This window comes from Ammodytes marinus (genome assembly GCF_949987685.1).
Source record: "Ammodytes marinus genome assembly, chromosome: 11".
Lineage (NCBI taxonomy): Eukaryota > Metazoa > Chordata > Actinopteri > Uranoscopiformes > Ammodytidae > Ammodytes > Ammodytes marinus.
The window spans coordinates 2,715,896-2,740,727 of NC_137215.1; the positions used below are offsets into that span (position 1 = coordinate 2,715,896).

The 24,832-nt window shown below is 39.1% G+C and overlaps 3 protein-coding genes across 3 annotated transcripts; all 3 read left to right on the forward strand.

Annotated features, from left to right (window-relative positions):
- Positions 1-6,322: 6,322 nt before the first annotated feature.
- LOC307257545 (uncharacterized protein) lies at positions 6,323-8,576 on the forward strand (the record flags this gene model as incomplete). The annotated part of the gene is made up of 3 exons (XM_080036806.1): positions 6,323-6,505; positions 7,387-7,571; positions 8,036-8,576. 3 exons carry the CDS (start codon positions 6,323-6,325, stop codon positions 8,574-8,576), a joined length of 909 nt encoding a protein of 302 aa, XP_079892932.1.
- A 5,470-nt stretch (positions 8,577-14,046) lies between these two features.
- Positions 14,047-20,456, forward strand: LOC307257546 (rhodopsin-like; the record flags this gene model as incomplete). Its single annotated transcript, XM_080036807.1, has 4 exons — positions 14,047-14,087; positions 14,191-14,720; positions 17,785-18,011; positions 20,406-20,456. 4 exons carry the CDS (start codon positions 14,047-14,049, stop codon positions 20,454-20,456), a joined length of 849 nt encoding a protein of 282 aa, XP_079892933.1.
- A 492-nt stretch (positions 20,457-20,948) lies between these two features.
- LOC307257547 (G-protein coupled receptor 4-like) lies at positions 20,949-23,006 on the forward strand (the record flags this gene model as incomplete). Its single annotated transcript, XM_080036808.1, has 3 exons — positions 20,949-21,128; positions 22,191-22,378; positions 22,481-23,006. The coding sequence occupies 3 exons, from the start codon at positions 20,949-20,951 to the stop codon at positions 23,004-23,006; spliced, it is 894 nt and encodes a 297-aa protein (XP_079892934.1).
- Between the last annotated feature and the right edge of the window lie 1,826 nt (positions 23,007-24,832).

Here is a 24,832-nt window from a genome sequence, read left to right on the forward strand (position 1 = left end):
AATCCCAAGAAGAGCACAAAAAATGTTTGTTGTTGATTCTACTGCTGAGAAAAAACCTGGATGTACAGCAGAAGGTATAAAATAAAATCCATGAGCCATCACCAAAGCCTTACCTTATGTAGATGCACCGATAGTGTTGTTGTAATTACTCAGAATTCCTCATGGGGGCGACAGAAGTTACAAGTTACTGCTTTAAGGTTGACTCAAGAAATCTATGCTGGGATGGTATTTACGTTGTGCTTTAATGAAATGATTCATATCAGGGGGCTGACAGTGAAAAACACAAACAATGTAAAGCGCTTTGGACATGTAAGCGCTATAAACTCTAGGTGCAGCCAATTCATCATCTCAAACTGAGATTTTTTTATTTATTTTTGGGGATTTTCAAGCTTTATTAGACAGTACAGAGTTGAAATGGGGAGACAGAGAGAGAGAGAGAGAGGGAGGGGGGGGGGTTGACCTGCAGTAAAGGTCCACGGGTCGGATTTGAACCCTCGACCACTGCAACGAAGGACAGAGCCAATATGGTACACGCTCTATCCACTACACCACCGGAGCGCCCCAGTGTATCATCTCAGCCAAACTTCCAGACTGAAATGATGAAGTGTGTGAATGATCTAAAGCTTGGTTCACCATGTTTTTATTGCACTATAGATTGTGCCTAGTACAGTCTCAATGTTTGCATTTTTCTTTTTCTATTGTTTTTTTTTTGGGGGGGAGGGGGATTTCGAAGGCACATCTAGTGACAGGCATTGCAAATAACATGGTTGTTAGATGATGATTGTGATCAGGACATCCCTACTTCTGAAGGCTCTGTGACTCCACAGTCCACAGTTTTTTTTCTGTAATTATTGTAACTATGAAAGAAAATTCTATTTTAAGATTACGTGATGCACATACATTTTTATTTTAGTGAAACGTTCTGGAAATTGTCAAGGAGTTGAAGTTCTGATTAACATCTGTAGTGAAAATGTTTAAAGCAGTTACAATAAATTGGCTCCAGTACATTTAAACCTTCTTTTCTTTTTTAAGGTGAGATCTTCAAGCTTTTTTAGATAGTACAGAGTTGAGATGGGGAGACAGAGAGAGGGGGGGATGACCTGCAGTAAAGGTCCACGGGTCGGATTTGAACCCGCGACCCCAAAGTAAGGGATCTTTTGACCTATTCCATAACCCCATGACATAAGTTAAACTTTCACATAAACTGTTTCCCTGAGATAAAGTAAACCACATCCTCAAAGACAGATCAGATCTCTGATGTATTGCATAATGTTCCACACACACACACACACGCACGCACACAAGGACGTACGCACGCAGGCACACACACGGACACGCAATTATTGTTGTTTTTATTTTCCTTTGTTAAAATGCATTAGGCTATAAAATTAATAAAATTACAAATATAAACCTAATTCTTCTGAACAGGTAAATGGGTAAATCTGTATTCATAAAAGTTAACAATTGTTTGAAGGTTTAGGAACATTTGATTTTAGGTTTACTGGGAGTTTAAGAATATTATATGCAAGGGCATAGCCTGTGGTGTAGTTGTTAGTGTAAACTATTGCAAATAAATGCATTTAATCTATTGTATCTGATTAATATGGTGTGATTGGTTAAATCACCTGTCAATTAAAAAAGTCGCATGGCAACTGTTTTGGCTTACTTAGCCAATCCGAAATTAGACCCGCCTCTTTTAATGTCATCAGACGGCAGTTACAGAGATTCGTCCTTTTCGGAACTCGGAACGAGCCACAGACGAGATCGACCGTTAGCAACTGTTTTTAAATAGTTAGCTACACAAGAGAGATTCCCCCCGCCACTAAAAGTCCCGAAGAGCCCGTAGATTAAATCGAAAACCTTGGTGAGTCTCCATGTGTAAAGATGTGATATAAGAATTGTGTTTTTGGGGTGAGAAATGATGTGCTAAGCCGCTAACTGGCCGCAGCTAATGCTGCTCGCTAACTGTCTAGCATAGAGCGCAGTGACGCTGCACTTGGCGTGCCGTGACTGATGTGGGGGGAGGGAGGGAGGGTGGGGGTGAGGCCCGTTGCTGGGTCTGCGGTGCGGTCTGCGGGCAGACTGTAGCCCTGCGTTCTAATCCCCATACTTCCGTACTATTTAGTATGCCAGAAAAAGATTGAGGATGTCCCAATACATGCAGGTCAATTGTAGTATGCTGAACCTGGATGCCCCCCACTAACTCCAATAGCATTTTGGAGTATTCATCTTTATTCTTGACATTTCTCTACATAATGAAAAAAAAAAACTTCCTTATCTGATTTTTTTTCTCTCTCCTTTGGCCCTAAAACTCTTCTGTACTTTAGTATGAACTGTAGTAAAAAGAAAGAGTATGTGATTTGGAACGCAGGGTGTGTTTGGCGGTGGGTTAAGCATTTTCAAGAGTACCTATTTGGAGACGTATGGAGAAAACGGACCTCCACTACACCGGAAGCAAGATGGGGCCACGCCCCAAACTAATTCCATTGGTCAGAATTGTACGCCCCAAACTCAGTTCATTCGTTCATTGGTCAAAAGCGTTGTCCCTCCCCGAACGTCATTTCATTGGTCGAAAACCATGAACTCTCGATTTCATTGGTTTAGAAGACGATTTCAAAATTTGACAGCTATAAGTGCAGGTACGTTTGACAGCTTCATTCAATGATTGACAGCTATAAATGACATATCAGAATGGCTGGAAAAGACAAGCAGCTTTTGGAAGTCAGGATAATTATATATTTGTTACACAGATATGCCTAATTGTCAACTGTTAAAATAAAAGTATTGAGAATGGCTAGAAATACTAGAAATAGGCCTAATTGTTTGTTAGACGGATAGGACTATACTAGAAATAGGCCTAATTGTTTGTTAGACAGATAGGACTGTAATAGAAATAGGCCTAATTGTTTGTTAGACAGATAGGACTGTAATAGAAATAGGCCTAATTGTTTGTTAGACAGATAGGACTGTAATAGAAATAGGCCTAATTGTTTGTTAGACAGATAGGCAGTACTATGGTCACAAGCAACCTTAACATTAGTTACACAAACGTTAGCCTAATGTTTGAGCTATTGTTTCAGATAAAATAACTATGTATAGCACTGAGGAGGGAAAAGCAACCCTCAGAGGCAACACACCACCTGTCTTCAGGACCAAACGAAAAAGGAGGCTTTCAAGCAGCTAAGTGGTCAGTGCTAGGTACATCATGTATCTTTATTGCTCATGCAGTATGTTTAGTTTGGTACTGTGTCATTCTGAATCCAACCTGGATCATTTCTTCAAGTGGTAAACCTTTGTAGCCTATATTAAACATGATGACGCAATAACATGTTGCATGTTTGGTCTACAGATGCCATTGGACTCTGCTAGAGGACGACTCCAAAAGGCACATGCTCACGGCCCACCTTCCTCTCCAACACACACACACACACACACACACACACACACACACACACACACACACACACACACACACACACACACACACACACTAAATAATAATGTGGGGGTCACTGAAAGACACAAAAAATGCCCACACATCACATAAAAATATAAACTCTTATAAAAAAATGTATTTTGATGTGTTTGCACTTTTTAAAATGAGTTGTGTGTTTTGATGTGTTTGCACTTTTTAAAATGAGTTATTTATTTTAATGTGGTGGCACTTTTTGTGTTTCATTTATAAGAGTTGATATTTGTATGTGATTGACCTACTCGTGATGATTGTGAATTAAACAGACGGATTTCAGAAGATGTACACAAAGCTTCGTTGCTTCATTCATCTTCTACCTCAACATGTACTTTTTACCACCGTCCTGGCCACTTGGGACCCTTAACAAACTGACGTATTTTACTGTGTACTAGCATCATAACCGGTGGAAACCGTGTATTATTATTCACCGCTAGGTGAACTCCGGCAGTAAAACAAAAAGAAGAAAACAAATAGGTTACAATTCTGACCAATGAAATCCACTTCCGGTGGAACTCCACTTTCCCCATGCGTCTCCAAATAGGTGCCTCTCATTTTCTTCACTGTCTGATGTTGCGGTGTGTTGATGTGTGATGCTGCTAGCTGTGTTTATTTGCCTTATGGTGAAAAGCAATATGAGCTGTAAAGCTGTGAGTTAAAGGTACTAGCTTTGAAATGATCATTCTTCCAGTAACTAAACTAAAGCTTGCTGAGTATATAACAACACAAAGAAAATACAATTTGAATGGGGTTTGAAGTGTTTTATTCAAACAGATGTATATGGAGAGTTAATCATTAAAGTGTCAATCATTTATGTTTTACACTGTGTTGTTACCTAAAATATGATTATGACGTATAGAAAAGTGACTGAATTGTATTTTATAGACAGACTACTAATGAGTCTTTTGGCTTTGTTGTCAAGGCCATGTTTTTGTTGTGGATTGAGAAAGATTTGGACCCTGGATTGTTTGCATCCTGCTCACCCTCCCCGGAGTCCTGCAGCGGTGTGCAGAATGGCAAGCTACCCCCATCGGAGCGACCCTTTTGGACCCGGAACAAAAAGGCCATTTCGTATTGTTTCTGCAGAGTGGTAGGGACAAGAGATTTTAATTTATTTAGATTTTTTTCTTCACTAGAACCAAAAAGAAGTGGTCTTAACATGGACTGAGACAAACTAAATCTTTAGAATAGGCTGATCTCATTTTTACTGTGTACAGTATTAGAAAAGCGAAAAATATGAATAGAAATAAAACATTTAAATAAAATAAAAATTACAGGTTAAGGGCGACAGAGAATCTGTGTTGTGGGCCGGTCCTAAACCATTGTGTTCCCCCGCCCCCCTTCCAATAATATTATTCCAGGAAACTACTGCATATAGTCACTCACCATCACCACCGCAGACTGTTTGCTGAAGACAACACATCAGACTTTGGTGTAAAGAACTAATTCAGGTGAGGTCTAGTAGCTTTTCCAAGTTATTGGATTTTTCTTTAATCTTTATCTCTATATTACTTATTGAAAATGATCTAAATGACAACATTTTTATTGTGAATTTGGTAGAAATGTTGTAGTAGTTTATATTATAAAACCAAACTGTTCATTTTACTCAAACATATGCCTATAGAGTAAAAGAAGAGACACGGAACGTTTGGAGTGGTCTCTTAATTTTTTACAGAGCTGTATATTACAGAGAATGGTTAAAAGAACTGCCAACAGTCAGTTACATCTACAAAATGTGTTGTACGAGCTAAAATGATATTATTTGATTGCCTAAATTAAACTATATTAATCTGTATTATATGTTATTTTGTGAAACTTTGAAGCACTTTGAGTGGCCTGAATTGTGCTATATAAATAAACTAGCCTTGCCTATATTTATACAAGTTATGTAACTTATATTGAGTAATTAAAATTAGGGCTGTCAAACGATTAAAAGTTTTAATCAGATTAATCACAGGATTCTGTGGATTAATGACTGAATCACAGGATTCTGTGGATTAATCACGATTAATTTTACCATTCGAAATATGCCCGAAAAATTAGAATTTTCTCTGTATATTGTTGTATGAACGGAAAGACAAATGACAGAAGGTGGATATGTACATTTAAAATTAGTCTGTTTTTGAAAATCCAAATGATGGGTTTTAATACTGAATTTAAAAAAAAATCAAACTAAAATATATAGGCCTACCTACCAAACCATAATTCAATTGGTCTGTCTCTTTACTATGTCTTTGGGCAAATATAGGATAGGCTATAGAATGGCATTTATTTGGTGAATCTATAGGTTGTGCATTATTGAATACAACTACTTGATTACAGTCCGCGGTGTGTGTGTGTGCGTACGTGAGTGCGTGGGTGGGTGCGTGCGTTTGTACACGCGACCACGTCCTAGGGGACTGTTGTCTGATCACACACACCTCTGAAAACTGCAGACGTTTGTGACCTCGCAGGCTCTGAACAGAGCGGACACTGTTTCTCCTCCTGTTGCTTCGACATCAACTGCCACCCGCGGCAGTTGATTTGATATACTAACTATGCCCGTGACACAGACGTGGCCGTTAGCAGTTTAAAACTTTAAAACACGGCACAGGCTAACGTGCTGCTATGTTTGGCTGCGCGCAGCTACTGATCCTGGGTCAGCCACAACGTTAAGAGTGACTGTAGTACAGAGCCGGTGGGATGTAGCCTACGGGGCGGATCATTCTGCACATGCGTTAAATGCGTTAAAAAAATTAACGCCGATAATTCCAGAAATTAATCACCCTGCGTTAACACGTTAATTTTGACAGCCCTAATTAAAATATACATAAACATATAGCTACTGTATATTTTTCAGGTCTCACTTGAAGAATGGACTATTTCAACACTTCACAGAACGAAAGCTTTAATTCCACTAACTTCACCTTAGACTGTGATGATCCTGATGAAGAGCACAACAACAAAGTTAAATTCATCATGCACGTGGTGACATGCATAATCATCACTATCAGCATTCCTCTGACCCTTGCGGCCATATATGCTCTTTATTCTCTGGTATGTACACCATATTCACTTATATTTATTATGTATAGAGGTGTGTGTGTGTGTGTGTGTGTGTGTGTGTGTGTGTGTGTGTGTGTGTGAAAATTTGTAAAAATGTGTTTTCTTATCCTAAGATGGTAAACTAAGATGTTAGCATTTTAGTTTATGAAGCTAAACTATGATAGTAAAAAATACCAAACATTACCTGCTAGATATCAGCATTACATTATATTTGCCCTTATTTATAAGTAACCGGTGGACATTTTCCTACTAAAAAAAATCAAAAAATGGTGTAGGCAAACCCAGATGTGTGTGTTAAAAGTTCACAAACACGATTTAATCACAATTAGGACCATTGTCATTGTGACAAATCAACTTTGTGTTTATCCTGTAGGCGTTCCGGTGCAATGATTAGCCTACTTGGATTATTAAAAAACACCATCACCTCTGAGCAGGTAGAACCGGTCTCTAGGTGTGTTTACGCATCATAGGTGTGTAGCCTATTATCCACCCACACTGTTATTGTAACAAAGGGCAAGAATTTTGTCTGTTACAATCATAATTAAAAAAGCCTACTCATTTCTTTCCGTGCAGTATCATTCCTCTGACTGTTGATCAGACAGTTGTTGAAGTAAACAAATTCCCAGCTACACAAAATACTGATTAATGCAGAAGTTCTGTGCATGCAATAATGTTTGAAAAACAAAATGTAAGTTAAAGACATAAAAAAACAGCTCAGTCACCTGGGGAGCGGCAGACTCTTACTGCCAGATTTCCTTAAAATAATTTATTGTGTAAATGTAGTTGTAGCACAGTCTGTGAGTATTCATAATATCCCAGTCAGTCTCCATGTGAACAGCTGTTTGTCAACTTTTACCAATATCTTCCTGCAGGTGCAAAATAATAATGTTGCTCCGATCTACGTCATCAACCTTCTCATCTCCGACCTCATTCAGCTCTGCGCCATGATCTTCCGGGAAACACATGAGGATGAAGTGATGATCGACATCAGCTTATGTGTTCACACCGGTGGTCTGATGGCCAGTGTTGGCTTCATGGTGTGTGTGGCCCTGGAAAGGTAGATATCTGTCTGTGTGGAATGAGATACAAAAATCTATGGAGTTATACTCTCTTATATCACTTGAACATTTAAAAAAAGGTTGCTCTTATGAGGTTGGTGCTCGTGGCTCCTTTTGTCATTCCCCACTCTGTCTCTCCAAAACTGTCTATTAAAAGCAAAGAAATACCCCAACAAAAACAATTCAAAAAAAGGGTAGCTCCTATATAATTTTAGCCAAATGTTTTATTGCTTTTCTTAGATTGTTGTATTGCTAGTCTTTGAAGTATCGTGGATCAAACTGTATTGAGTGTACTGTATGTGTTTTTTTTAAATTTTTTATCTTGTATAGTACACATGTCTCTCTTAAAAAAAATCTTGATTTTAATGGGACTACTTGTTTGAATAAACTACTTGTTTAAAAACCAATGTATAATTATCATTGTGAAGCTCCTCTAACACCATGTATCGGTCTTGTATTACAGGTTTTTGGTCATCGCCTGTCCACTGTGGTACCGCTTCAGAAGAACTATCAAGATCTCTGTGGTGATTTGTGCAATCGTCTGGGCTATTCCCTTCGTCTATATCCTTACTTCATACTTCTGGTTATATCCAAAAGTCCAATTAATCATCTTGATCATTTTCCTCCTGCTTCCCCTTCCACTGTTCATCTTCTTCCTGAGTGGGACGTTTAAAGCCCTGTCTGCTTCCATGTCGGTCCCCACTGAAGAAAAACGACGAATTGTGGGAGTTTTGGTTCTGGTGCTGCTCATTTATACACTGATGTTTTTGCCCAATGTAATTTGTTCCGTTCACGATGTATTGGATATAAGATATGACAAATCCCTTGGCAGACTGACCTATATGCTTCTTAAGTTGAGTCCTCTTGCAGATTTAGTTCTGTATATTTTCATGAGGAAAGGGGCCATAGACAAGCTGTTGGCCTCTCTGTGTTGTTGCAGAATGGACAGCAATGAAGACAGCAGGTCATCAGTTGCAATGACACCATGTACGGACTCAGCTTGAGAGAAAGAGGGAGAGAGCAAGGGAAGGAAAAAGATGGAACGTGTAGAATAATAGAAAAAAGAGGGTGTATTGTTTCATAGTCCAATTAGTATTCAAAACGCAAACTGTTAAGTTTTACCTGAACTGTTAGCTGTAGGATTAGTCGCATTTTACAACAACTTGTCGGAACTGAGTCAAATCAAATCTGTTTTATTTGTATAGCCCAATATCACAAATAGAAATTTGCCTCAGTGGCCTTTACATTCCATACAGTATGACACCCTCAGACTGAGCAGACTGGCTATGTACTAGGGTTGCAAAATTCCGGGAATTTTCAAAGTTGGAAACTTTCCATGGGAATAAACGGGAATTTACTAAATTCAAAGCAACCCAAATGCACTAAATTCTCCTAACTATGTTATTTAAGTCCTGGCAAACGTTTTAGACTGTAAAAAGCAGTTTTTTTCAACTAAGTTTTAATATATTTATGAACATTTAATTTCAAATCTGATTTTTTTTTAAAGGCTATTGAGACACCAAACTTGATATCATATATTGATTTTTAATAGACCAGGTTTACAGAGGCTTAAACTGTGATTTTAAATATAGTTGGGGAAAATATATTTAGCATAATCTTGACTAAAACAACCTGATTTTATGCAAGTACACTTGGCAAATTGCACATAGCACACATCCTACTGCAGGGGTACTGAGGCCACGCCCCCTACATGCACTGTGCATTCCTCCATCACATGAAGGGGCATTTTAATGTATTTTTTGAATGGGTGGGGTCAGACAGATGAGTAATAGTTTACTCGACATTCATCTTTGTTGTTCAGTGAAATTATTGATTGTTCATAAAATAATCAAAACTTGTTAAAGTTATTCTTACAAATAAATCTGTTGAAATGTAATGTTTTTTATTGTATTAGTTTGCATGGATGTCTGTCTGCCTATGACCAAACATAGTGTTTAAATGTTTAGATTTATGTCGGGATATGAAAAAAAAATCTTTTAAATTTCCGCCATTTAGTTAATTCCTATAATTTCCAATTTTGAATATTCCCAAAATTCCCGAGCGAAAGTTCCTGTGGAAAGTTTCCGGAAATTTACCGGAAACTTTCCACCCCTTTGCAACCCTACTATGTACTAATGCCAATATGTACACAGCTTCAGCTTGTAGGTAGCAGAGGAAGAGGGTCTCTCCATAGCGTGAGCAAAGTTTAGAAGTCAGATTCTTGGTGTTTTAGTGGAAGTGGTTTAGTGGTTAGTTTTAGGGTGTGATTCAAAGTGTGTGTGTGTGTGTGTGGTTTGAAATTGAACATTTCTTGAAGGTCAACAAAGGATCAGCTTGACAAAATGTACATGTCTGCCTTTTGCCTAATCACTGAGTTACAAATATGTTTTTGGAGCCTACTGTACTGTATGTCTTTAGCTAATACGAACAGAGATCGAACAACAATTATCAAGCATATTTCCCAAAATGTCATATAATTTCTTTAGGTTATCTATTTCTGAGAGGAGAATAATTTAAGAGTCGAGCACTTTATTTCTGTCTTTCTGATGTACTTAATGCTGGTCTGTTATGTAGTATTTTGGTCAAATTAATGGTAAAAAGTGATGTGCTCTTTCAGTACCAATATTGGAGGCAGATAAGGACGTGATGAAACCAAATATCAGCCTTATATTAGAAGCAGGAAATGCATGTGATGTGTAAATAAGAACAATCTGATATCTGTTCAGAAAGACAAGATGTAGATTAACAGGCAGTTCTGTGTTTCATCACCGACTGTGTGGACACAGGACAAAACAGCAGACTCTGACCAAAAGTCATTTTAGTTTAAATTACTTTTTTATTTGTTTTATTTTATTTAGTTTTTAATGTGTTGTTTAAGATCCTCTGACTTCAATCTGTATCCCCTATTTTGGAAACCAAACCTACAACCTTGCTGTATGCCATGTATTAGTAACAATATGTATGTATGAAACAGTATAAATGGGTGTTTAACGATCACTTATGAAACAACATATCTAATTATGCTTTCTATTTTGTGTAACTTCATTATTTTCTTTTACATGTTCGAAATAAATTTAAACAAAAAACATTTGATGTGTGATAATGACTCTTACAGAAAGGCTGAATGGGTTGTATGGCTTAGTGTTGTAAGTCAGTGTAGTAGGGAAAGTAGGGAAATAGGATCCCTATGTTAAACAGCCCGGGCCCCATCTCCCATTAGCAGGCTAAACCAATTATAAAATATATCTTAAAAGGCAAAATAGAATTAAGTTAAGTATGTGTTCTCGTCTCCCACAGCATAAATATCTGCCCTGTAAATAAAATGTATTCAACTGTATCTGTCTCATAAATGTTTTGTTGATGATATTGTATGTTGTGTGAACAAACACCACCACCAAAAAAGTTCCCAAAAATAAAACGTCCAAATGGGTGCCAAAAAAAGCACCCTAAATAGATTTTTTTTGGGGGTACGGGGGGTTTAGGAGACATGTTTTTAACCCCAATAACAAATGTAATCTTGCACTGTTTCACTAAGTCCTAAGACATACAAACCATAGACAGATCAAAGACAGATCAGATCTCAGATGTATTGCGTAATGTACCACACACACGCACAGAGCATGTTACTTTGTGCTTGCTGATTGTGGTAGGATTTGTTTGGTTGATAACCCCAGTGAGTATAAGTCTTCCTACTAATGGAAGTTCCTAGAAATGTGCAATGCGGGTAGTTCCCATAGTGTAATTGCATTAGAGATAAGAACCTATTTATTTTGCACTTAAAAGTGATACTTTTTAGTTGACAAGTTGATGCTAAAAGTTATAACAGTTTCTGTATGTGTTGTTTTAAATTTGTTTTTCTTAGATACAACTAATGTATATCCATATTTTTTTCACTTCCTTCAATATTTTGTCTTTGATTAATATTAGTTTGACTTTGGAGTTTCAGTGGAAGGCAAATAGCTTTTAGGGTGATCGGAAAACAGCTGTTATTTGCTCTGCAATAAAGATAACATTCTATATCAACACATATTTCATTTAGTTTGAAATTGTTAATGTTTTTGCAGCTATAGTAAGATTCACTTCTTTAAACAAAAATGGAAAATATTTGCATTCACTTCAAGCTTGTCCTAGTTTTTTTCACTTTACAAATGCTTTATTTTATATTCTGGGCCTTTTGAGTTTTTATTAGTCCTCCCTGGCGAAATTAAGAAATGTTATACGCATTATGCAGGAACAGTTCTTGTGGGACAATTATTGTCCACCCTTCTCCATGTGTTCTGCTATCCCTTTAATAAAAGCGTGTGTGTGCCTGTGTGCGTGCCTGCGTGCTTGTATGCTTGCATGTATTTGAGGGTGGGTCATCCATCCCAGTACCACTTTCCTATTTAGCTGGTAGAAGACTACATTGACAGAACTGACTGGAAGGTTTATTTTGCATTTACCGAAAGGATCAAAACATACATCAGGAACAACAACAACAGGAAGTCATCAGGAGGCAAGTAAGTGTGATTCGTTATAGCTTTTTATGGAAACCACTACTACATCCTCCTGGCAATATGAACGTAGATGGATGAAAACAAAGGCGTTAGTTTCAGCCTTGGAATTGTTTGGGTGGGGCAACAAGTGAGCTGGATTCCTTGCGAATAAGAACCAAAACATGGACGTAAATAAAATACTTTTTAAAATAGAAATACAGGGTTTATCTAATCGTCCGCTTTTCTTGATAGAGATTTGCTGATAGCTAGATTGTGGTATGCATCTTCTCTACCAAGAGTACTATATAAAAAAGTTGTATTTGTTTAAATAGCATTAGCACGCAATGTAAGAAATTTAAGAGGAATTAAAATATTCTTTACATAATGTGCTTGACAGGTGTCACTCTGAAGAATGGACAATTTAAACTTCAACAACATCTCACAAAATGAAAGCTACAACAAAAGCAACGGCACAATTGAGAATGATGAGGGAGACAAGGATGTTATATTCATCATGCATGTGGCGACATGCATAATCATCGCTATCGGCCTTCCTCTGATTCTTGTGGCCATCTACTCTCTTTATTCTCTGGTATGACTGAGATGTATTTATTGTCTATCTGTGTGTCTGTTTTAAAGTCTGTCTCTAAATATGATATGTTTTGGGGGCTGGGATAAGGTGTTCTAATGACCTGTAATTTTTTAAGAAATAAATGGTATGGTGGATAGGGATGTGAACAATGTGTCGATTCTCGACTCGGTTTTCGACTGGTGCAAGACGACTCTAAAAATAGAAATCAGTAAATCAGGGGTTTTACTTTATTAGATGTTTTGGGGACATGGGATGCAAGTTCACGTCTGGTCGCGAGCGCGCTGCAGGCGCCTCATTTCTGCAATGTGCGCGCATTACATGTCCGGTGTGGGTCAACAGTGCAGTGCTAAATATGCAGCATTAAGTTATAACATTCGTCTATGACATTATGTTAAATTACCTTCACACAAAGCCTCCGCCCGAGCAAAGCTGCGAGTGGAACGCTCTGACGGTGAAAATCACCGGGAGACCCCGCCAGTGTAAGCGAGTGAGCCGCGCTGCAAAAAAAACGGTGTTTTGACAGCTAAAATGATAACCGGGGGTATCCTGTCCGTTAATGTTGTCTACGGGAACGACTTCCGCGATCTATTTGTATGTCTCGAGCCCGAATACACAGAATCATGTCGGCAAGCTGACAGCGCGACTGAAGGGACTGAGCCGCCTCCCTCCGTTAGTTTCTGTTTTCAGCCGAGTAAGTTACATTCACCTCTGACGCACAGCATTTTTAAAATTAAAGCCTCTAATTTTTATAATCAAAAAGGCTTTGATGCAAATGAAGTCTGAAGACACACATCGGGCGGCAGCAGTGTTGCTTAAAGGAAAGCGCAGTTGCTCATTCTTATCAGCACCATCACTGCGTGCTGCTGCCACAAAAAAAGGCACACAGCCTTTTTTTTTCTGAATGGCACAGTAAATCGATCGATTTGTCAATTCATGCCTCCGATACGTCGACACGCAAATAATGAGTCGTTTAACATCCCTAATGGTGGAAATGTGCGGCACAGTTTTCATTAAATAGCACCTTTTGCTATGCTTTTTTGGGTGGTTAGATTTCCAGATTGCTATATAGGCTTTCTGCAAAGGTCATCAATCATTTAGCCTGACTATATAACATTATAACAACATTTATATGTCAGAAAAGACGAGAAAGCATAATAGGTGCTCTTTAAGTTGGTCTTCAAAGTCTGTGTGTTTTCAGCATCTGATTTATTACATGTAAACAACTGCTTGTCAACTTTTACTAATGTTTTCCTGCAGGTGCAACATAATAATGTTGCTCCGATCTACGTCATCAACCTTTTCATTTCCGACCTCATTCAACTCTGCTGCATGATCGTTTGGGAGTCGCAAGATCAGAATTCAGAAAAGATAAGAAACATCTTCAGGTGTATTCACTTTTTTGGTCTGATGGCCAGTGTTGGCTTCATGGTGTGCATCGCCCTGGAAAGGTAGCTATCTGTCTTTTGTGTGATGATACTTTCATGTCTGATCAATGTCTTACTGTGTAATTTTGAAGCACAACAAACTCCAAGTGTCTGTCTTGTATTACAGATATTTGGTCATCGCCTGTCCACTGTGGTACCGCTTCAGAAGAACTATCAAAATCTCTGTGTTGGTCTGTGCCTTTGTCTGGGCCGTTCCTCTTGTCCCTTTACTTATTTATTATTGGAAGTTTGTAGATTATAGGATCATAAATATCGTCCTCTACCTCCTTCCCTTCCCACTGTTCATCTTCTTCCTGGGTGGGACCCTCAAAGCCCTGTCTGCTTCCAAGTCGGTCCCCTTTGATGAAAAACAACGAATTGTGGCAATATTGGTTCTGGTGCTGCTCATTTATGTGGTGCTGTTTACACCAAACACAATTTTTTACATGTTTGGGGTATTTGGAGTAAGTTGTGACAAATCCTTTGACAACCTGTCTTTGATGTTTATTAAGTTGAGTCCTCTTGCCGATTCAGTTCTGTATATTTTCATGAGGAAAGGGGCCATAGACAAACTTCTGACCTCTCTGTGTTGTTGCAGAATGGACAACAATGATAACAACAGCTTGGAATCAGTTTCAGTCTCAATGATGACAACATGTACGCTGTCAGCTTCAGAGAGAGAGGGAGAGAGAGGAAGCAAAACGGGAGAAAACAGGAGAATGTAAACAAATAAAAACACACTTGTCTAATACTTATCAGGGTTCAATCCTTCATCACTGATAGGACCCCTTGACACTGCATGTATTAAAAGATAAACCACATTTCAAATGTTCATGTATTTCCATGCATGTCATCAATCTATATTTACTCTCATATCATTATATATCTTTCACAGAATGTGTAACTCTCTGCATGCATATAATTTATATTAGGGCTGGGCGATATGGGCTAAAATCAATATCTCTATTTATTTTTACTATATCTCGATACACGATATATATCTCGATTTATTTCAAATCTCCTCTAGAGCACATCCTAAATGCTCAATTTAATTTATTTTTTGCATAACATCACACCACTAATATGTTTTAAATAGTCCCTGCAAAATGTGTATGCACTAACGATGCATTAGGCTACATGAAACAACATCTTGTTTATATTATTTAGTGCTTTCTATTGGAACAATTTGAAACTTGCACATGGCAAAGAGTTTGCACATTGTATTGATTATTCCACATCCTTCCACTCCCATACAATGGATCCAGCATTATTTTATTTGGAAACAGTTTTTTCCATCTTCTGTTAATCTGTAAACTGAGAACACTAATTATGACTCATTACAACCACTTACTAATTGTTTATCACCACTAACCCCCTGAAGATAGCAGCCACACTTTAAATGCAGAACAGGTTTTGCTCCATAATAGTAGTCAATGTTTTATTTTATAAAAAATACTCGCAAATGTAGCCTACTTTACATAGACTTTTAGTTAATAAACGGTGTGCACCTCCCTTGGTGCTGACATGGACCTATTATAAGAGGCTGCCCGTAATAAATGTGATGCCGTGGTTATGTGACGTTGGACCAAAAACTCTCCATGAAGTTGGAGTAATCCGCCCCACGGCGCTCGTTCGCCTTCCTCTCATAAGGACCAGGCTCTGTACAGCGGCCGCTTATGCTGTCAAGCACCCGCCTCCCCCGTTCTTTCGCATTTGTAGCCACTAGCCTTCCTCTCATAAGGACCAGGGCAGGCTGTGCTGTGTACAGCGGCCGCTAATGCTGTCATGTGCGCCCGCCTCCCCCGGTCGTTCGCCTGTGTAGCCTTCTTCTCATAACCATGGACCTACAAAAAAGGTCCATGCTATGAACGACGGCCACCATCGCCGTCTTTCGCGCCCCCCTCCACTCGCTCGTTCGGCTGTCATAAGAGCACAAGAGCCCTCGTCTTTTTTTCTCCCCCTCTCGTTGTTTTCACATAGCGATAAAAGTAAACACACACAGGGCGCACTGCAGACTACGTCACAGGTGCGCGCCCAGGAGACTCTGGTTGGGAGGGGGGAGTGAGTGAGTTGCCAATGCATGTGAGTCTGTGAGGCAGAGAGCCACAGGAAAGAGCGAGAGAAGCGAACACCATCGAGGTGGCGGCGGCCATAAAAACTATTTGTATTCGATGGTCGCGATAGGGTCATTTTATAAATCCCGTGGAGAACATCTTGCGATACATCGCATATATTCGATATATGGCCCAGCCCTAACTTATATATGAATCGGCCAGCAGGACCTCAATGTAGGCAGTAACAGCTAGACAAGAATCCTCTGGAATCAGCTGAGGAAAGACAAATGAGTCCATGTCAAGTAAAGACAAGGACAGGAATTACACCTGGAAGAAGGAAACTGAACCTTATGTAGTCGAGATAGGGAGTGCTCCAGGGCTGGCCCGATTAGGGGCCCCCTCCCACCTTAGTGCTGCCAAATTGATTGACTACGTCAATGCTTGATACAATACAACCATTATCAATTGCATCGATTATAGCTGTGCTGTTTACAGTAGACACTTAACTGCCTTCAAGAGCCTTAAGCAACTGCTTAGTTTGCTAATGCCCTGTGGCTGATCTAGAGTGCCCTATCCATTGGGACTTACAGTGGGGAGCATGGATGTACTTTGTAGATGCTGATTCTATCCTAGATCAAGATCTCTGCCGTGGTCTGTGCCTTTGTCTGTGTCCTTCCTCTTGTCCCTTTACTCACTTTACATTGATGGTCCTAATAACCTTCTTAGCCGTCATCCTCCTGCTTCCCTTCCCACTGTTCATCGTCAAAAGCCCTTTCTGCTTCCAAGTGGGTCCCAACTGATGGAAAACCAAGAATTGTGGCCGTTTTGGTTCTGGTTATGCTCATTTATACCCTGCGGTTCTTGCCTAGCATCATTATTCTCTTTACTCATGCATTGGAAGTAAGATGACAAATCCCTCTCCTACCTGTCCATTATCTTTTGTTAAATTGAGTCCCCTTGCAGATTTAGTTCTGCATATTTACCTGAGGAAAGGGGGCATAGACAAGCTTTTGGCCTCTCTGTGTTGTTGCAGAATGGACAGCAATGACAACAGCAGGTCATCAGTTTGAATATTGACAACATGTACGCAGTCAGCTTCAGGTAGGCAGAGAAAGGGAACAAAAAATAAGTAGAATGTATACAAATAGAAATAATAGAATCAAATACCTATCCAGGCTTATTCTTCCACCACTTATTGGACAATTTTATTTGATGACCATGCACTGTATCATTTTATATATTCTATATAATGTGTAACATGTTCTTTGTGCATATAACAGGGAAATTACCAGTGCATCCACAATGCAGCTGGTGCTGAATCCGGGATACACTGTGTCCATGAATATTCTGTCGATGCATGTGAATAAAGAAACCTCAACTTAGAATCAACGTGTTATCTGAGTTATTTCACCTTCCTCCCCTCTAGACCAGAACAATCTCCCTTTTTAATTTGGTGTTGATGGCAGAATTTGATTATGCAGCAAGCCACTTCTCACGTCCCAGCAGTGAGGGTTTTTTTCTCGGACTTGAGTGGCATTTGTCGTTTTTTTTTAGTCTCGACCAAGTTGTTACACGGAGGCTGCCAAGAGTATCGGCTACAAGATGGAACAGCAGGGTCGTGAATACAGTCTATGAGAACCTACTTGACATCATAGTGTGTTTTGAAGCCATCAGGATAGACGGCTCATTTGACAGCAGCACAGTGAGGGAGGCATCTGGCTTCCTGAGGATGCTGCAGGACCATGACTTCAAGTTTTTCGTGCAGCTATTTCATCAAATCATGCCTCATGTTGACATGATGTACCAAAAGCTGCAGAAGAAATACATTGATGCAGTCTTCACTCTTCACCAAACGTGCCCTGCAGAGCTTCACAAACAGTGTTCAGGCCATAAGGTAAGATACGTTGAACCTTATTGTCCCCATGGGGAAATTTGTGTGGGGCACAGTGCATGATTGCTTCAAATTGTCAACATGTCCCTTCAGACAGGTGTATTCCCACAGGCCCTGAAAACAGCAGTCATCAAGCCACTCCTAAAAAAGAACAATCTAGATACATCACTCATGAAAAATTATAGGCCCATATCTAACCTACCATTTTTAAGTAAAATCATTGAAAAAGCTGTTTATCAACAGCTAAATAACTACTTAGCAAAGAACAACTGCTTTGATGTTTTCCAGTCAGGATTTCGACAACACCACAGCACTGAGACTGCTCTGGTTAAGGTCCTCAATGACATCCATTTAAACACAGACAGTGGCAAAAGTTCTGTCTTAGTTTTACTGGATCTCAGTGCCGCTTTTGACACAGTTGACCACAGCATATTACTAGATCGACTAGCAAACTGGGTTGGACTTTCTGGAACTGTACTAAGCTGGTTTGAATCCTACTTAAAGGATAGAGACTACTATGTGTCAATAGGCAATTTCACATCTGAGCGGACAAATATTGAATGCGGAGTCCCCCAAGGTTCCATTCTTGGGCCTCTTCTGTTTAACATCTACATGCTCCCACTAGCTCAGATTATGAATAAGAACAAATTATGCTACCATAATTATGCAGACGACACACAAATTTACATAACCATATCACCAGGAGACTACAGTCCGATACAGGCACTGAGTAAGTGCATTGAACAAATCAATGATTGGATGTGCCAAAATTTCCTTCAATTAAACAACGACAAAACTGAAGTAATTGTCTTTGGTGCCAAAGATGAACAATTAAAAGTCAGCGCACAGCTTACATCCGTTATGTTAGAAACCACACCCCAAGCCAGAAATCTTGGTGTAATCGTAGACTCTGACTTGAATTTCAAGAAACACATTAAATCAATTAATAAATCAGCCTACTACCACCTAAAAAACATATCAAGAATTAAAGGGCTTATGTCTCAGCAAGATTTAGAAAAACTTATCCATGCATTTATCTTTAGTAGACTTGACTACTGTAACAGTGTCCTTGCTGGCCTTCCAAAAAAATCTATCAGACAGCTTCAGCTAATTCAGAACGCTGCTGCTCGAGTCCTCACTAGGACCAAAAAAGTGGATCACATTACCCCAGTTCTGAGGTCTTTACACTGGCTTCCTGTCACTCAAAGAATTGATTGCAAAATACTGATGTTGGTTTATAAAGCACTAAATGGTTTAGGGCCAAAATACATTACTGATATGCTGATACGTTATGAACCGTCCAGAGCCCTTAGGTCGTCTGGGACAGGTCTACTTACAGTCCCTAGAGTTAGGACTAAACAAGGAGAAGCAGCTTTTAGTTATTATGCACCAAAAATCTGGAACAAACTCCCAGAAAACTTGAGGTCTGCTGCAACTCTCAGTTCTTTTAAATCGAGTCTGAAGACTTTTTTGTTTCCATTTTAACCTGCAATTTTTATTTTATTTGCTTCTTTTATTAGCTTTTAAATGTTTTATAATGTGTCTCCATTTTAACTTGCAATTTTTATTTTATTTGCTTCTTTTATTCGCTTTTAAATGTTTTATAATGTGTTTTATGTATTCTAATCTTGCCCCTGTAAAGCACTTTGAGTGGCCTTGTGTCTGAATTGTGCTATATAAATAAACTTGCCTTGCCTTGCCTTGCCTTGCCTTGCCATTGAAAATGAGTAACTATAACTATGGCACTAGAACTTGTGCATAAGGTGCAGGTGCCAAAGTTTGGCCTATTCATTGCACATTATTCTTTTGCACGTTGTTCATCAGCTAGAAGGAGGATAGAAAAAATAGCAAATAGCACTCCATGTTTTGATTAACACCTTGGATCATTCTTATTTTATGAATACTGTAATACTGTAAATATTGTAATTTGTATGCTAACATTAATTTATTTGTTTAATCAGAACACAACTGCTCCACTTAAAATACATGTTATCAGATGGCGACAATCAGAGTATTGTGATTAATTAATTATTTTCACTTTCAGAGGTGGAGGCAAAATGGTAGATGAAAATCTACTTTTGATGACCACAGTGGGATTTTTCAACCAAAATCATGTTAACAATAATTATGAACTTGATTTAGCTGTACCAAAAATATGTTATAGTACATGCTGTCCATGTTTGATGTTGCCATTTAGCGGTTACTTGAGGTGAGCAGAAAATAACTAATTGTACCGTGGACCTTAGCCATCAGGGCAACAATTGCCCCCCCTGGGAGACTTGTCAGGAGCTGCCAGTGATCTCAGAGGCAATTATTGTCCTTTTCAATCTACTTGTGTTTTCCTGTCCCTTTAATGACAGTGTTTGTGCCTATGCTTGGGTGGTTGACCCATCCCAGTATCAGTCACCTGTGGAGCTGGTAAACGACTCCATCGACAGAACGGACTAGAAGGTTTATGTTGCATTTACAGAGAGGATCACAGAATACATCAGGAACAACAACAACAACAACAGGAAATCATCCCAAGGCAAGTCAGTGTGTTTTTATGGCTTTTTATGGTATCCACTACTAAATCCTCCTGGTAATAGTTATTTAAAATATGAATATAGTTGGATGAAATCAAAGGCGTTAGTTTCAGCTTCAGAAGTGTACGGGTGGGGCAACAAGTGAGTCGCGTTCCTTAAGAACAAGAACTGTAAATAAAAACTGAATGCTTTTTTGAAATACAAATAAAATCCAAAACTTTCGATTTTGTTTTTTCTTTGCTAGAGAGGTCCTGATTGATAACCTAAAGTTGGGTTTGCTTCTGCACTACAAAATGGACTTCATGAATGCATTATTTAATTGGATTGTATTTGCACATGACAAAGCAAATATTGAGGAATTAAAATCGTTTTGCATTTTTTTATTAAAACCCATTAACAGCACTCACTGTGAAGAATGGAGGATTTCAACTTTAACAACACCTCCCTGAACAAAAGCGACAATAACAGCAACAGCACGGTCGAGAATGATGAGGAAGACAAGAATGTTATATTCATCATGCATGTGGCGACATGTATAATCATCGCTATCGGCCTTCCTTTGATCCTTGTGGCCATCTACTCTCTTTATTCTCTGGTATGTACATTATGACTGAGGTTTAGTTATCTGTCTGTTTTACAGTCTCCTGTCTCTAAAGGATATTGATAGTTTATTTATTTTTATATAAAGTGTTCTAATGACCTTAAATATAAAACATTAAAATAAAATGATGGTGCAAATGTGCGCCACTGTTTCATTTAGTTTGTCATGACAGTCTGTATGTTTTAGTCTAATTTACTCAGGGAGCTTTCACACCTTCCTTGTTTGGTCCGGACTTTCAGACTTTTCCGTTTGATTCAAACTTAAAGAGGACCTATTGTGCTATTTTTCTTTATTTGTCTACCTTTGGTACTGCAGTTTAACCTCTCTGCAAAAACGTTCTGTTAAGATTCTAAACATAACTGCCCTCTGTCTCCGTCTGCACTCTGTTTGAACCTGGCCAATCAGAGCAGCCCGGGTAACTGCATAGCAACAGGCATGCCCCCTAGTTTCACGTAACACTGAGCGGACTGCAGTGTGAGCATGGGCAGATTTTAACAGGCGGGGACGGGGGGACAGGGACAGGTCTGAGCGTGTAGCAGCAATACCATACATGGAAAATCCGCTTTTTTGCAATGTCACAAAATCCAGGAAACTAGGCACTAGGGTGCCGCGAACAGCAACATACTTTTCAGGCTGTGCACAGCCACCTGCAGCCACCCCAGACAGTAAGCAGGAATTTTGTCTAAAATACATGTACATCATTATTTGACACTTTGGTATCATTTAGCATGACTGTATAACATTGTAACAGCATGTATAGGTATAAGATGTCATTATGGGGAATTATGTGTAGAAATTTGAGCAAAAGTGAAGCGCTGTGAATACTCTCCGTATGCACTATAGGTGATGACCACAGACGTTGGTATGTCATGGAAAGTTCATTGCTTTGATGGCAAAACTGCAATGTGAAACTAAATCCTACACAGATGAAATCTATACAGGGGAGTAAAACATATTCCTTAGTTCGGACCTTGGTGCTGATTTTTTGGTGTGAAAGCTCCAGTCAGGCTCCATGTTAACAACTGCTTGTCAACTTTTACCAATGTTTTCCTGCAGGTGAGAAAGGATAATGTTGCTCCAATCTACGTCATCAACCTTCTCATTTCCGACCTCATTCAGCTCTGCAGCCTGATTGGTTTGGAGGCAAAACCAAAGGATAAGCTGATAACCGAAATATCCGGGGCTATTCACTTAGTTGGTATGATGGCCAGTGTTGGCTTCATGGTGTGTGTCGCCCTGGAGAGGTAGCTATCTGTCTATGTGTTGAACTACTTCAATGTCTGATCAATGTATTACTATCTAATTGTGAATTTCCTCGATCACCATGTGTTTGTCTTGTATTAAAGGTATTTGGTCATCGCACATCCACTGTGGTACCGCTTCAGAAGAACTATCAAGATCTCTGTGGTGGTCTGTGTCTTTGTCTGGTCCCCTCCTCTTTTCCCTTTAATCAATTACTTATGGGGGTTTAATGTTCGTATCATGATTTTAGTAATCCTCCTCCTTCCCTTCCCACTGTTCATCTTCTTCCTGGGTGGGACACTCAAAGCCCTGTCTGCTTCCAGGTCTGTCTCCTCTGAAGAAAAACGACGAATTGTTGGGATTTTGGTTCTTGTGCTGCTCATTTATACGCTGCTGTTTTTGCCATCCATCATTTATCTCTTTCCTAATCGTTTGCGATATGACAAATCTCTCCGTAAACTGTCATTCATGTTTTTTAAGTTGAGTCCTCTTGCAGATTTAGTTCTGTATATTTTCATGAGGAAAGGGGCCATAGACAAGCTGTTGGCCTCTCTGTGTTGTTGCAGAATGGACAGCAATGATGTCAACAGGTCATCAGTTGCAATGACACCATGTACGGACTCAGCTTGAGCGAAAGAGGGAGAGAGAAAGGGAAGGAGAAGATGGAACATGTAGAATAATAGAAAAAATAGGTTATATTGGTACATAGATCAATACATATTCAAAACACAGACGGTTACATATTAGCTGAACTTCTTGCTACTAGGATTAATCGCATTATATCGGAAATTGTGGGACATGACCAGACTGGTAATCATATCTGTAGAATGGACAGCAATGACAACATCAGTTTGCATATTGACAACATGTACACAGTCAGCTTCAGTGAAAGAGGGAGAGAGAAAGGGAAGGAAAAGGATGGAGAATGCAGACAAATAGAAAATAATTGTCAAATACTTATACAGGCTTAATCTTTAATCACTGATAGGAGGATTGTATTTGATGACCATGCACTGCATTTATTTAAATATATAATCACATTTGGGGGTGCCCTGAGCTCAGTTGGTAGGGCGCCCCCCCCATGGGCCTCGGCCAGCAGCGGACCCGGGTTCGATTCCACCCCTCGTCGTTCTCTACATGTCACTCCCCTCTCTGCCCCATTTCAACTCTGTCTCTACACTATCAATAAAGTATCTTAAAAAAAATATATATATATATATAATCACATTTAAAATGTTCATGTATTAGCATTTGTATATTCAATATATATCTACTCTCAAATAATTTTATATATTGCATAGAATGTGTCACTATAGTGCTGAATCTGGAATGTAAATTGTCCATCAATATTCTGTCGATGCATGACAATAAAGAAACCTCAATTTAGAATCAACTTGTTATCTGAGTTATTTCACCTTCCTCCCCTCTAGACCAGAATAATCTCCTTTTTTAAATGGTGGGCAGAGGCTACCATTAAGCAAATGTCTTTGTTATATTTTGCTTGCTAGTGTAATGGATTTTAGCTCTCCTGTGACATCCTTACAGAAACTTAAGAAATAGGGAAGGTAGCATCTAAATTGGAATTTGATTAGATGAACAAAATTGATGAAAAAGAAAAGTAAATCACTTTAAATGTGTATTGACATTGTTGCATTGTATGCCCCAAATGGGTGGTAGGATGGCCTAGAGTTATAGGGGCTGACTAGTAACCATGAGGTCGCTGGTTCGATCCCCGGCACCGGACAGGAGGGTGTTATTTGTAGCACTAGTCGCCGGCTGGTATTGCATCTACGGTGCCCATCTACCATTGTTTCCTTGAGCAAGGCACTTAACCCAAAAAGCTTCTCCATGACCCTGCGCGATAACCCCCTTCTGTACATCTGCATGTGCGTTAGAGATGTATAGGGGGGATAGCGACATTTCGATTACCCTGCATGTGTATTAATTGACAAACAAAGACTTAACTTAACTCAAAATTGAAACAGTAAAAGAAAATAAATACTGCCCTGCTTCTTGTTATTGCTGATGAAGTAATGGATAAGCCATTATCACTGTCAAGCATTATACATGGATGCACAACCACCATTAGTGAATCCTTTGGGATCAACTGGTACAAAGTGAGAGACTCCTCATTATGAGAATGATGTTCCTTTGTGCTGTGTCAGGAGCATCATGGCTGGATGGAACATTTCCATTGTTAACAATTGAACTTAAGAAACTCACTAAGATTCGCTTAGGACATTTTTACAGGACTTTGCAACCTCAGCTCCAGATGTCACACAAGCGCTAAACTGCACACAGAGACATAAGGTACTGTCCCAATTCCCCAAAAGTTGGGATGTTGTGTAAAATGTGACTAAAACAGAATCTGATCATTTCCTAAACCTTTTTGACATGTATTTAATAAATAACAGTACAAATACAGTACATCGTATTTGTTTAAACTGATCAACTTT